General features: G+C 41.0%; 1 protein-coding gene across 1 annotated transcript; it reads right to left on the bottom strand.

Moving 5' to 3' along the window:
- Nucleotides 1-44: 44 nt before the first annotated feature.
- Nucleotides 45-12,390, bottom strand: LOC308404569 (uncharacterized protein). Its single transcript, XM_080894691.1, has 12 exons — nucleotides 12,242-12,390; nucleotides 10,893-11,004; nucleotides 9,259-9,352; nucleotides 8,402-8,456; nucleotides 5,715-5,855; nucleotides 5,425-5,585; nucleotides 5,244-5,342; nucleotides 4,756-4,901; nucleotides 4,462-4,633; nucleotides 4,239-4,351; nucleotides 3,171-3,258; nucleotides 45-2,794 (listed from the first exon to the last, which is right to left on the bottom strand). The coding sequence occupies exons 1-12, from the start codon at nucleotides 12,351-12,353 to the stop codon at nucleotides 2,741-2,743; spliced, it is 1,347 nt and encodes a 448-aa protein (XP_080750817.1). The 5' UTR covers nucleotides 12,354-12,390; the 3' UTR covers nucleotides 45-2,740.
- Nucleotides 12,391-14,524: the final 2,134 nt, after the last annotated feature.

Genomic DNA, 14,524 nt, shown 5'->3' with positions numbered 1-14,524 from the left:
TTCTACTTGTTATTTGCATGTCTGTTCTTGACTGTATTAACTGGAAAAAAAAAAGTGTAACAGGTTTAAAAAAAATGTTTAATGATTTCCAAAGAGGTGACAGAGCGTAGTTTTTGCATGTTTTTCTTGACAGATTTCATTCTTTGATTCATGGTTATTAAAAATATAGATGAAATCACTTGAGTCTAGATTTCATGCAGTAGCACAAACATTTCACAGAATTTATAAATGAAGTTTCACAACTATATATATAAAAAATCTGAATTGTGAGCCATCTAACATTAAAAAACAAACAAACTGGGAGTGTCCACAACTATATTGCAAATAGCCTGGAGGCTTGGATAAAAGTAAGGATGCACCGATCCAACTTCTCTATTCTGATAAAAATTCTGAAATGTCAACTCAGTGCTTTTGCCACCAACTCTTTCAGTGCATCATGTATTATGAAGCAAGATTTCATCTTAGCCAGGTAACTTCAAGTTTAGGCCTGGGTTTTGTGGATTACAAAGGCAGTTCACATCTTTCTGGGATATATAACCATAGAAACTTATGCCAGACAGCTAATCTGCTCTGGAGCAGAAAATAGTATCACCATTCCTGGAAGAGTAAGTTTTTCTGTCATTAGCATCAATAAGGAATATAGATATAGACTCCTTCATATAGGATGCTAAAACAGGGCACATATTTGTGCATGTGGACCTCATTTGCAGCTAAGTTAGATCTATATTTGACCTGTTTTTCATATTTTTTCTGCAGCTGAAAGAGTAAGGCAACAATTGCCTTACACGCATCTCATCCACAATTTACTGTGGCTGTTTATTCGCGATAGAGCTGTAATGCTAGTATGTCTGTTGACTTACACAGTCAGCATTTATACCAACTTTCCTTTCTGGCTTTCAATCGGCCAGGCTTTATTAATGTAGTAGTGCTTTTCCAGTCTTACTGACCAAAATTCTTCACAAAGTGCCTTTTAATAATATAATCTTTCTATTACGTACACACACTCTGCTTTCAGCCAGTGTTGTGTGTGTTTGACTGCTTCATATTGTTCTAATATTATAGTTTTACCTCCCATTGTAAAATCAGCCTATAAAACGGACAGATCTGCTGTTACAGATTGAGCAGATGCAGTTCATGTAAACACATTCGTAGCCATGTAGAAAAATTGTGAGTTAACTTATCGAGCTGATAACCATCTTCATGTGACCGATTAACCTGCTCACTAATGTTAGAGGTTTATTTATATCAGTCACTGCAATTAAAAAAAAGAAAACCTCAAAAGCAGCTCTAATGGTAATGTAGAGCATTGGATCAGTGCATCTCTAAGAAAAAGCACCTCACATGTTGACATCTGTCAACACTGATAAATACATCTACAAACAGTGTGGTGAAGGCAATATATGGTGTCACTAGTTACATCTATCAATAACGGACCGGCAGGATTCAGTGCTTATTAACACAAGTAAGAGGTACCTGACAGCGCACTGTACTATGGTGTCCCTGAGGTGCAAAACACAACAAAAACTACAACAAGAACTAAATGAAACTTCAAACAAACAAACAAAAAACATTACAAAAAAAAAAATAAAACTCACCTTTCTCAGAAGCGTTGGGGCAACATTTTTTATTGTGACTGGACAAAATCAAGTTCGCCGGCTACAGTCGGGAGAGATTTCCAGCTTCTATGCTACTCTTATATAAAAACCTTACTTGAAAGCCCTGAGGCCCACTTAAAAGAAATATGGTCAAAGAGATGAGGTTGTGTTATGCTGAGAGCTACAATCCCCACCATGGGACCATTCGCAGCTAAAGCAGATCCTCAGCAAGGATTTCTAGGTGGCATTTTTATAGCCTCTATTTGATAGAAGAGTAGAGAGCGGACAGGAACGTAAGGCGGGAACAAAAGGCCAATCCAGCCTTTTGACTGGATCATGTAAATCATTACAATGGTGACACAAGGCCAAAATATACAATATCCTCTGTTGGTTTGAACAATGGGAATATTGTGTTTCTACAGGGGGTAGGGCAAACATGCTCGTATAATGATAGAGTCAACCTGTTCCCAGGAACTTGAATTTTATCCGGTCACAAACAAGAAATGTTGTCACCAACTTTCCCGTCAAATGTTTCTTTTTGCTGCTGTGTGTGGCACCTCTAGGCCACCGTACTGTGCTGTACTGAAAGTCTGTGGAACATCTAACAATGATTACACGACAACGATTTATATATAAAAATAAGTGATTGGCTCTTTGGAAGCAAGAGAAGGATTCAACGCAATAAACATGTTTTTATCAGATGTCCAACTATAATGCCCAGGCTTTAATCACAGCATTGGTTATTGTAGCTATTGCTTAAAACACATTCTGGTAACACTGTGCTCAGGACAGTGTAGTGCGATATAAAGACCGATCACATGACAACAATGAGAACTAACTTTATAGAGGACACTGTGAAAATGTGTTTGCTGGTAAAGGCAGCCCCAAGTTCAAAATTTGTAATTTGTAAACATTTCATATTTTTCTCGCAATAATTACCCATAGACTATAAAAAAAAAAAAATCCAGTCACAGTCTGACTTTCATTAAACGACTACAATCATAGCTTCTCCAATAATTAGTAATAAAGGCACTTTTAAAATCAGCTGCTGAGATGATAATTGCTGGCAGTGATCTCGGCTGATTTAGAGCTTACACCTGCGAGCTTACAGGTACTGGTGCAAAGTGTCTTCAGCTTACCCAGGGTCAGAGGTCATATTCTGCTGCACACTGCTGGAGGTACCATTCATATAATTTACTCTGTGGAAAAAAAGTTACCTGTGTGAGATTCACAATCCTGATGTTTGATAAATTGACAACACGCATGAACTGATTTTCTTTTCTTTTTGGGCCGAGCGAGGGAAGTTAAACTAGCTGAAAACACAACACTGACATAAAGTTTACTACCTTATGAAGCATTCTAGTTTTTAGTTAGCAGTCAGCTCACTTAAAAAAAACCCGATCAACACTAAAAAGCTCCATAAAATGAAGGGAAGCAGCAGAGTTGGCAGTAATTTCCTTTATACCAATAACAAATCAATAAAATACTTAATTACTGTGGCCTTTAGATTTGCACAATCCAAATGAAAAAACAACTTAGTTAAGAGAGCATAAGGACACAAAATGTACATCTAACCTTCTTAGTCTTGACGATATCTTGGATGTAATCATTGTACTCTGTCATCGTCCTCTTCTCCTTCTTCGTCAGAGTCTTATTCCTCCGGCTGAGAATGAAGAACATGACAGCATTAAAATACTCGTGTTTGTAATTGCATGTACAGTCTACACCTGTTCAACTGCTCATTACACAAAACTAACCAGCCAATTAAATGGCAGGAACTTAATGCATTTAGACATGTAGACAAGGTCAAGTTGATATTAAAATGAAAAAGTTCAAACCAAGCATCAGAAGGGGGAAGAAATGTGATTTATATGTTTGAGCGTATCATACAGGCCGGTTCTCAGGCCTAGTTCTTTAAAGCGTTAAAGGAGTCTTTTTAATGTCTTGATACGACATAAGGCCCTTGCGATCTTATAATGATCTTATTCAACCATCAAGAGCATTCAAAAGGACAGAAAAATAGAAAAACCGTTTGCAGAAAACTACAAAGAAATTGAAAATTTGAATGAACCAGTCCCTGTTTAGTTTACTCCTTGATCGGGTGACATTGAACGGACACATGAACTGTGGTTGGTGCCAGTCAGGCTGGTCTGAATATTTCAAACTGCTAATCTACTGGGATTTTCCCACAAAACTATATCTAAGGTTTACAGAGAATGGTCAGAAAAGGAGGAAATATCCAGTGGGTGAATATGCCTCGTTGATGTCATAAATCAGACGAGAATGACCAGAAAGGAAGGTAACAGTGACTCAAATGACCAGTCATTACAACCAAGGTGAGCAAAAGAGCATCTCTAAATGCTCTCTAACCCATCTTCTTTTAACATTACAGGAGCAGAAGACCACACCAGGTACCATTCTTGTTGGCTAAGAACCAAAAACTGACGCTGCAATTCAGGGTGTGAAAATGATCACTACTGATCAGATCACTATCTGTTTGGGATGTGGCGGAACGGGAGATTTGCATCATTAACGTGCAGCTGACGAATCTGCAGCAACTGTGTGATGCTGTCATGTCAATATGAACAAAATCGATCTGTTTAATTAATCTCTACGAGTTAAATTGCATTTTGCCACACTTACCCTGCAAAATACTTTGCCAGGAAAAGCAGGAGGTAGCAAAAAGCCCCAAAAATGATGACAAAGACTACTTGCCCATCTTCAGGTATCCAGTCCCATAAATACATCACTATTCCCTTTCAGACACACAGTAATAGACAGTCAGAGAGCTCAGGACACTATGTTAAGTCACTAATGAAGTAATTAATGAAATATTATGAAACTGATATTCATTCAGAGCACTTACTGTGAAGATAGTGATGGTTCGAGTTGCACCTTCACCCAACAGCTCCTCCAGCTGCTCTTTGGATAAGGTGCTCACAATAAAACTGAGGATGAAGAGTAAAGGCAGGAAAACACCCAAAGCACCGCACAGGAATGAATGAAGACGGATGCTTTTGTTGCAAGCCACATCAGCCCTGTGTACACAACCATAACAATAATGTGCTATCATACATTTTCCACAACTGATAGTATCTGGTGATGCTTATCTGCTCAGTGTACACATAATATGTTTTATCAAGGCTGCAAGAGGTCATACCTGTCCTGCTCTAGTCTGCTGCTGATAGTGGAACAAATAAGGTCAGAATCTTTCTCCAGCTGATTCAGTGTCTTCTGAACAGCCTGGTTAATGGTCTTCTCGATGGTCTGACAAACGCCATCGATCTGGTTCACACACCTGCTCGGCTACATGAGACAAACAGCTCGTAAACACGTCAGATTTGGACTGAACATGAAAAACACTCTGCACATCTCAATAAAGGATGGTCTGGAAAGTTCCATGACAAATCCTGAGGGCATTCTGACTGACAGCCTTGTGGACTTGGCAGAAAGTGAAGCTGCACTCGCTCAGCAGAAATGAAGTGGAGGTCTTGAGGGATGCACAAATCTACCACGCACGCTTCGTGGTTGTAGATCATAAGATGGTGCAGCGATAACTGCACTGCCGTGGTTTATAATATTTGCACAACCAGAAGTAATTTTTATACAAACACAGCAGTTTAAAGTAACCAACACAGATCATTTTACCTTCTGTGGGTTCGGGATGTATATTGTTGGCATCTCAAAGCCACATTTGTTAAGACCTGGACGGCGGCACAGTTCTTGGACTATCTGCATCATCACTCTCTGATGAGAAAAAAAAAAGTTCATCTCACAGGTTCAACTTTCTTTGAAACAAAAATAAATTATACAAATCAGGTAAACTGACCTGTCTGTCTGTCTCCTTCCCAGCTTCATCTGCCTTGCTGAGGTAGAACAACAGCTTGTCTGCGCATTTTTGGCTCAGCTTCTCCACAATGTTGAGCGTGCGTTTGCAAAGCGCTTGGCCCATCGGGTCAAAGAACACAAATATCAGGTCTGCCTGTTCTCCTGCTCAGAGAAAAAAAGCATTTATTACATTCCTGCAGCTGTACATCAGCTGTACAGTAGACACAAAGGAGAAGAAGAAGAAGAAGACAGATCACCACTGAAGAGACAAGTTTAAGCTAAAGGACACACCCAACCAAGTGATGGCACTATTCACATCAAAAGGGTAGATCATGTCCCCGTCCACCAAACCCGGAGTGTCCACGAAAGTCACCAGGCTGAATTTCTTCTGCTTGGAGGTGGAGATCTCAGCAGATAGGTAGTCAGTAACACCTGGAAAACAGAGATGGCGTGCATGTGCAAAAAGATAAAGACACAGTAACTAAGGTAACGAGTTCAGTCCATGCAGGAAAATGTCGCCTCTAATGGCTATAATATTGTGTGCTACAGGAAGCCGCAGTGCGGTCAATACTTGGAAGCCTGAGGGAGATCAGCAACAAGATCTCAAGGCAACTTTTATGCTAAGAGCTTTGCATTTTGGGGACGGCAGCTATAATTTAACTCCAAAACGATCGTATTCTTCACAGACACAGCTGTGCACGTGTGAAAAGATACGTTCACGTCCTGTGACGATGATACAGCAGCCGCACCCTCGCACATGAAACTTTATTTCTGTTTTTCTAATCATGAAAATATTAACGAGGCCTCTGTTTCCTCACTGCCCTCTGTGGAGAGCTTTGTTGTCATGGTTACACACAACAGCTCTTCAACTGGCAGCTTTAGTGTGGGGCGTGGGACATAAAGCTAGCCAGTGAAGAACGACTGTGAGGCAACGCACTGAGAGGTTACGATAATCCACCACAACCACCACACATAAGAACACCCCCCCCCCTCCCCTTAAATAGAACAGGATCACTATTGAGATGCATCCCTACTAGTGACAAAGTAACCCCTCCCACGCCGACCCACACTCACACACACACACACACCAGGGAGGCCTGGGATGACACTGAGGCCATTTCATGCAAAGAGGCAGGTGTCAACAGCCAGCACAAATCGCATCCTTGTGCTGCAGTGAGCAGAGCCACTGCTCCTCTGGCACATTAGCATTCCCTCATGTTTCTCCCACATCAGCATGGCCACAATATCAATAGATCTGCCTCTTATCACACGCCTAAGAAAAGTCTCTGAGTACCGAGATATCCCTGCTGTGCAAAAGAAACATTAAAAATATGTATGTTTGTGTTTAGGTGTGTGCGGATTTCATAAAGTAGCTTTAATTTAGAGCGCTGCAAGACCGCACTTCAGCTATTCCATATAATCCTAAATAAACAGGCACAAACGGGGACAGATACATCGATCTGTGCGGGAAAGGAAAAAAGTTCTGCCAGCTGAAAATGAGAGTTATACTTGCCAATGTGCGCTAAGTTCCTGAACTGACTGTAACTGAGAGGACCGTGCAGGAGATCATGTGCACAAGGAAAAGGGCAAAGGCTGCAATAACGCTGCATCGACCAAGACCAAAAAAGAAATTGTTCAGCTGAACAGGTGAAAGCAGACATGGTGCAAATACTTCTACAGGAATCTGAGAAGCCAAAGACCTTGATTAACCAGCGGATATGATTATTTTTTAATGTGCAGCAAAAGCAGTCAGTTCCCACAAAGCATACAGGCTAAACCCATGACAACAGGTTGATAAGACAGACACATAAAGATCTAAGTATGAAGCCAAATTAAGAAGCACATCCCAAAGGAGACCAAAGTGTGCAGCCAGCAGCTGCTCCCACATGTATGGATATATGGAGCTTTTCTGATGAGTCATCCTCGGCTGCTGTGACAGGTAAACAAATGTCTCATACAGCTGGTTTCCACAGGCGGCGGCGACGATGACGATAAAGTTGAAATGAATTGAAAAGAAAAATCCTGCTTGTATTCCAGCAGCAGATTGTTGCGAGGCTCGGGCCTGCGAAGCGAAGCTGTTGCTGCTGGAGTCTGGGCTGCGCCGTCTCTAATAGCTGTGACATTTCTCAGCAGCTCCTTCTGACTAAACTGCACTGCTGCCGATGGGGCGTGTGACTCATACGCCATACAGTGTTCGCTCTGGTCCGCACCCAGTGAACCCCCACTCTCTACACACTGCCTGTCAACACTCAATCAACAATCCCCCACCCTCCGCTGCACACCCCCACTCAGCCAGCAGGCAACACCCAGACTCTGTAGACGATCACCACGTTCACAGCGGCCGTCCGGTGGCGTATCCAGAGCGCTGCTGACGCACAGATCTGAGCAAAACTGTCTTAAAACAATATCAGAGCGCCGCACGTGTGTGAGAAGAAGAAAACAGGAGTCTGGACCGATTTATCATCAAGTTTATGACTCACTATTGAGTCATCAAGGTGAAGGACCTAAACCCAACCTTAAATCACAGAAGCCTGTGATAAGGATTAATAACAGCCCACGAGTAACCGAGCATTAAACAGGCAGACATTCTTGTGATGTTACAGATCACAACGCGTCTTTAAAACCGACTTTGATCAGCAGCATCCAGAGGTAAATATTCATTAGCCACCAGAAGAGCCTTATCTTAAACCTCAAAGGTACAGCTACCTTTTTGCAGTTTGTGATTACATTCATCTCCTGCAGTTTTAACTCTCGATTCCAATAATTTGCGAATTGTAGAGACTGATTGGTGATGATCATCAATGAGCATAGAAATATCACGATCAAAGGCATAGAGATGCAAAGCCCCAAGTTTTTACTGTTTACCCGCACGTGGAATATATATCAAATCTAATGTTTCACAGAAGGAACTATCTGCACATTCACTGAGAGAGCATGAAAATGTAGTATAGTAAAGAGTTGAAGAAGTAAAGTCTTACCTTTGAACTCCAGGAGCGGTCGAAAGTGAGGATAGAGATGCAGCGTTGCATTCCCCTGCGAAAGAGTTAACAGGACAGTGTTAGAAACAACCCGATGAGACAAACCTGCATTTTTTTCCCCTGCAGTCTTTTCCCGCCCCTCTACAACAGAGTCCTCTCTCATCTTGGTGCTTTACACGAGCTGGTGTGCTGCGGCTCAGTGTGCACGCCTTAGCTCTTCCTGCACATTGGAGATAATCCTTCTACTCTGCAGTCCCATACTACACTCCAAATGTATTATTCATACTCCTACCCTTCACCACATCAGGATATGAACAGAGAGGCAGAGGGAAGGGATATCAGAGACGACCGAGAGGCAGGTGTCTCCCAAGCCTGTTCTCATGCTGCAAAGATGTTTCTGTGTGTGTGTGTGTGTGTGTGTGTGTGTGTGTGTGTGTGTGTGTGTGTGTGTGTGTGTGTGTGTGTGTGTGTGTGTGTGTGTGCGTGCGTGTGCGTGCGTGTGCATACACAACAAAGCCCCTCAGTGGAGCAGCATATAGAATGAGAAATCACCACTGGCTGAGGGAGTGCCTTACATAAATGCCAACATCAAACACCCTGCTTCATCAGCCTTTATGACTGACTGCAGCTTCAGTTCATGTTACTGAAGTCAAACAATCGCAACATCTCCTTGAGTACAAAACTAAAAGGTGATAGCTGAATATAAAAACAAGCTTCTTAACAAATACTGAGAACAAAATTAAAGGATTGCACTGAAGTAAAAGAGTTAACTGTCACAATTTTCCTTTTTAAGCTCTGGCTGGGAAATCTTTTCGTGGCACAGCTGCACATGCCGGCCGTGTCCACGCTGATCTTACCGTCAGAGATTCTCTTTTGCGTCCACTTGTGATGAAGGTAAACCCCTGCGTTTCGATGGCCACCCCAGTTTTCTGAATGTGCTCTTCAACATACCTAGAAAGATAATAACGCCATCAAAAGTGAGAAAGAGCTAAAGCAACAACGCCTCAATTCTTGCGGAAAGCTACATGTGAAAAAACGCTGCAAAATGATTCTGTTTACAATCAAAGGGAAAATAAACAAATCCTAACATTTTAAGAAGCTCAAACAATGCACTGTTTGAATTTTTGCTTGGTAAATTTGATTTATCCACAAGAAACTAAATTCATTCTTTCATGTTTTAATGTTTAGAATAATTTACCTACCTACCCACAAACCCATCCATCTGTAATAATATAGCTTGTGGCTTGTTTAAAAGGATGTAGTTGTGTGATCAGTGGGATATTACAGAATTTGGACATCAAGAGACTAGAGAACAAATGTCAGGTAGAAAAACACTCCTCGAACCAGTTTGCAATCTCTAAGCAGTAATAATCAAAGTGATGACCTTAAGAGCATCTTCAACATTAGCGAAGATGAGTATATAAGAATCTTGAAAGATTTAACAAATTAACAAATATTGCAATAGAAAAAAAATGTCACCTTAACCAATTTGTCAGCAGAAAGCCCCCTCTCTCTAAAATATGTCAGATCAGTTAGAATCAGGGGCGGCGCGGTGGTGCAGTGGTTAGCTCTGCCATTTCACAACATAAAAAGTCCCGAGTTTGAATCTATTGGCCAGCTGGGGCTTGGGTGGGTTCTCTTTGCGTACTGGGGCTTCCACCCACAGACCACAGACAAGCATGTTGGGTTACTGATTATTCTAAACTGTCTGTAAAGGAAACAAGGAAGACCACAGAAGATGTACATGGTTGTGGGGAAGGCTGGAGTGACAATGGGGGATGCTAGGGATAGGGTCGGGAAGGGAGATAATCTGCTTTGGCAACCCCTGAAGGGTCAGGAGGAGGAGAAGGAAGAAAAGGAGGAGAAGAGGAAAATAAGAAGCTTAAGAAGAAGAAGGGAGAAGAGGAAGTTTTTCCCAGATTGTGAAAGGTCCCCAGTTCAAGGACAGGAGGAGACACAAATCCCAGGAAGGCTTGTTTCAGAAAAGACCCTCCTTCTTATGTCTGCACACATTGTTTATATTTGATTCAGTACATATGGTATTTATTAATGGTGATTTGATGCTCTTTCTTTTAGCACGGATGTGGGACAGTATTACAGTGTCATTGTATGCCTCGATCTGCATTTCAAATATGCAGATCCACCCAATGTGGTGACGCGAATAAGGGAGTAGCCTAAAGGTCACTAATCTTACAGCATACATATTTCCTACCCAGCATTTATTCAAAAGAGGACAAAACTTTGATGGTGACAAAAGATTTAACTGACATACAAAATAACAAATTACACCTGTTTTTTTCCCCATTTTCTTTTGTAAATCCACACTTCCTGGGGCAAAACTGGGCTGCATTCAAACCACAAAGCGCTTTCAAAAAGTCATGTGTGAACAGGATGTTCTCGACACCAGTCTCTCTTTGAAACATAGAGCAGAGCATGTGATGGTCAGGCAGCGTTATTAGATCACAACAACAATAAGAAGTATCAGTAATACCAGTTAATGAAGGAGCTCTTTCCTGCAGAGTGGTTACCCATAATCATCACGATGATCTTCTTTCTGGGAGGCAGAAGACGGACTCCCAGGCTGCTGGCAATTTTTACCAAGCCTGAAAAACACACACAACACAATCATGACATGCAATGACTATAGTGGTACCTTTGTACTGTGATGCTCTAGACTGGTTTTAAAATAAAATAATGTAGTTGTGAGTAAATAGTAAGCCTGCACAGATGCATAGTTAATCGTACATGGTTAAAGAGTAGGTAGAGGAAAATTTTACAAAGTGGCAGATGAAATGACTACCACTTGTCCTCCCTCACAACTCTTCTCAGTAGTGACAATTATCACAGTAAAAACAAAATAAACTGATGCCTGTTGCCTGGCATGAGCTCCAAGACAGTTATGCTTAAAGTAAAATTCTACTATGTTAAACCTCTGAAGTCTAAGTTACCTGAACCCTAACCCTATGCGGTCACAATGTGTATGTTTGTTTTATAAATCAGACTCCCAAGAATGAACATAAATTCTAAGGTTTTTTCCTCTTTGGAGCAAAAATTTCTTTTAGAAATGTAATTCCAATATATCTACTTGATTTTGACATACAATACAAAGGTCTAGAGGCATCTCTCATTTGTTATCTCTCAAGTTATTCTTAAGGAAGGGGAAGAGAGGGCAGAGGTTGACATATAACAAATTATACAAGCCTGTGTTTTTATTTAGCTATTACACTATAATAAGTTGTTGTTGTTTTTTAAAGGACACATGGTGATCAAGGTAACTAAAATGAGTTACAGGATTATTCGTGACACCACACCTTTCCAAATGTTTACCTTCTAGAAAACAAGTTGATATTCTCTCTGCTTTTCTCTGCTTGCACCCCAGAAGGGTATAATAATCTCCCATTAATAAAAAGCACACTACAGGAGGCTTTCTTATTAAATTGTTGATTTTTTTAACTGTAATATCTTACAGTATAAGGCCGTCACTATGCGACTGCGGCACTTTAATTATGTTCCTCTTTCTGGGATCAATGAAGTCTCTATATATCTATGTGTATGTGATTTTGCATCAATGCATACAGTCAGATGGGGCACTGCCCAGCGAGGCTGCAGAGGAGCCTCTGAGATGTTCAACGTCACGTGTTTGACACACACTAGCAGCTGCTGCAGACTGACACACACACTAAACAAGCAGCATTACACCTTTAAGTCCACATAAACTTCAGTCGGGGGCTTCAGCAGTGGCACAGCTCGGTTACCATAATACCACAGCCAGGGCGGGCTGGTTTCTACTTTGCGGTCCTAACTTTTCTTTAGCCTTAATCCAGATTATCGACTGTTTACCGTTTTCGCTGTCCACATACAGATTGTGGCACTCCTTCAGTATCCTCTCACTCGGTGTGGTGATCGCAGACTCCAGGGGGTTTGCCACAGACCTGGGCTTTCTACCCGACATGGTTAACGACGCCAGGGGAACCCGCTTCTCTGCCCTTTCCTACACCACACGGGGAAGGGTTTCAGGGTTGCACAAACACCGTTATGTCCTGAAGAAGCGCTCCCCCTGCGGCCAGACGTCATCATGACATCTGAACACACAGGTGTTATTATGCCCTGCGTGGCTTTAAATATTATTTAATGATTAGTTTGTATTACTGACCTTTGTCCATAGAAATATGACAAAATTGCTGCCATGTTGAATGTCTACAATTAGCTCTCGCCCCTCCCGAACTGCTCCCAAAATGTGGGCCACGGACCCCTGGTGGGCCCCGAATGGTACTACAAGTGGGCGTTAAGAAGTCAATTATTATAAATAGGCTAAATTATAACTGACAAAACTATTATTAAAACTATTACAGTTCAAATCAGTTTTATTCGTGTAATTCCAAATTACAACAATAATTGCCTCAAGGTGCTTTAAATGTAAGGTTAGAGAGGAAACAGCAACAATCAGATAACTCCTGATGAGGAAGCACTCGGCCAGAATGAGAAAGAAAAAACACACTTTTAGCAGGAAGAAAACTCCTGCAGAACCAGTTCAGTTTCTGGTGCAACCAACTCAGAGTAAGGGTAAAGAGAAAAGACAAAGAGGGTACGGGGAGACAGGACAAAACACAGATTGTGGGGGATAAAAGACACAATTCAATGGCATGCAGTAGTGTATGAACACCTGGGGAAAGAAAAGTGAAGAAGAAATGCTCAGTGTATCAAAGGTATAAGCAGTCTGACCTTATAGCAGCATAACTAAGGAATGGTTGAGGGTCACCTGATTCACCCCTATCTTTATCAAAAAGTTTAAGTCAAGTGATGAGGTTAGGGGTTTCCCTCCAGTCCATGAAAATTTTAATTTTTCATGGACTGGTACTTATATCACACTTTTACCTAACTGAGCACTCAGATAGAGTGCTCACATTCATGCACCACTTTATTCCATGCCTTGCACACATTCACACTCCAATGAGGGGACAGTTTGGGGTTCAGTAGGATACTTCAACAAGCTGACTGAAGGACCCAGGGATCAAACATTGACCTTTTAGTTTGTAACTCTACCTGCTGCACCTCCTTGTTAAGCATCATACAAGTTTTACAATTTTTTATACATTTTTCATAAACAGTAAAAATGACACGTTTTTTGTGTCCTGAATAGATCAGCCTGAGGGAGACTGTGCTCTGCTGCGTCTGTAGTATAGAGTGGAGCTGGTGCAATAGAATGTCCATTGAATAGATAGAATAGAATCGCCCTTTATTGTCATTGTACATGTACAACGAAATGGTAAAAACTTTGTGGAAACAGCGCTGTCACAGCATCAGCTGAATGAATGATCTTTTGCGTCATTGTTTCATAAATGTGGTCAGTATAATGACCATATTTATCAAAGAGCAACCTTTTTTTTATTTGTTTTGTACTACAAGTAACTTCAGTAGGTTTTATTTGAATAAGCTTTAAGCTGTGTCACACGAGAGTATTCCTTTTTTTTCTGTCTCTGTTTTAACGTTGATCAACAAATCATCACTACAGACTGAAACTAAAGCTGAGCTGTACATTTTGAAAAAAATATCCACTGTTAACTCTATTTGAGATTTCCATTTTTAGAGTCTCAAAAGTTCTCACGGGATTAAAACGTTTTTTGTTTTTTTGTGGTAAGCTACAGAACTCTTTGAATGATTTACAAATTTAAGAGCGCAGCGACCTTGGAAATAAAATCAGTGTCAACGTTTTAGAAATTATTTGTTTTATCACTTTTATCCAAAGTAATTCAAACCCAAATATGTATTTACCTAGGAGGCAGTCATCCATGGAAAATAGAATCCAATTTTATGGAACTACAAATTAGCAGATGACATCTTCTGCTACCTGAACAATAAATTTGTGTTATCATCTTTGAATATAGTGAGAACCTATTGTACTATTTTTTCTCGTGACCACAATACATGAACCAAACTAAAAAAAAGTCACATGACAGTTGAAACAAGCTGTAAGTGTGAAGTGTGTAACACAAAGTGAATATTATTTTAATATTTGGGTTAACAAGCCCTCTTTTACCCGAGAGCAAGCTTCACCATGCAGCAGGAATGTGCCTCAACCTCTTAATCAGCCTCTACGCTGAGCCGAGGTCATGTGCTGCACCT

The sequence above is a fragment of the Rhamphochromis sp. 'chilingali' genome, assembly GCF_963969265.1.
Source record: "Rhamphochromis sp. 'chilingali' genome assembly, chromosome: 10".
NCBI classification, from domain to species: Eukaryota; Metazoa; Chordata; class Actinopteri; order Cichliformes; family Cichlidae; genus Rhamphochromis; species Rhamphochromis sp. 'chilingali'.
The sequence above is the reverse complement of the archived record's forward strand: the minus strand, read 5'-3'. Positions and strand labels throughout refer to the sequence as shown.

What these genes read in the sequence shown, in the direction of transcription:
- LOC308404569 (XM_080894691.1), bottom strand. Translation starts at nt 12,353, where the DNA reads ATGTCGGGTAGAAAGCCCAGGTCTGTGGCAAACCCCCTGGAGTCTGCG. An exon ending in GAACCATCACTATCTTCACA is followed by an intron (nt 4,352 to 4,461) that starts GTAAGTGCTCTG and finishes TGTGTCTGAAAG; the next exon opens with GGAATAGTGATGTATTTATG. An exon ending in CTGGCAAAGTATTTTGCAGG is followed by an intron (nt 3,259 to 4,238) that starts GTAAGTGTGGCA and finishes CTTCATTCTCAG; the next exon opens with CCGGAGGAATAAGACTCTGA.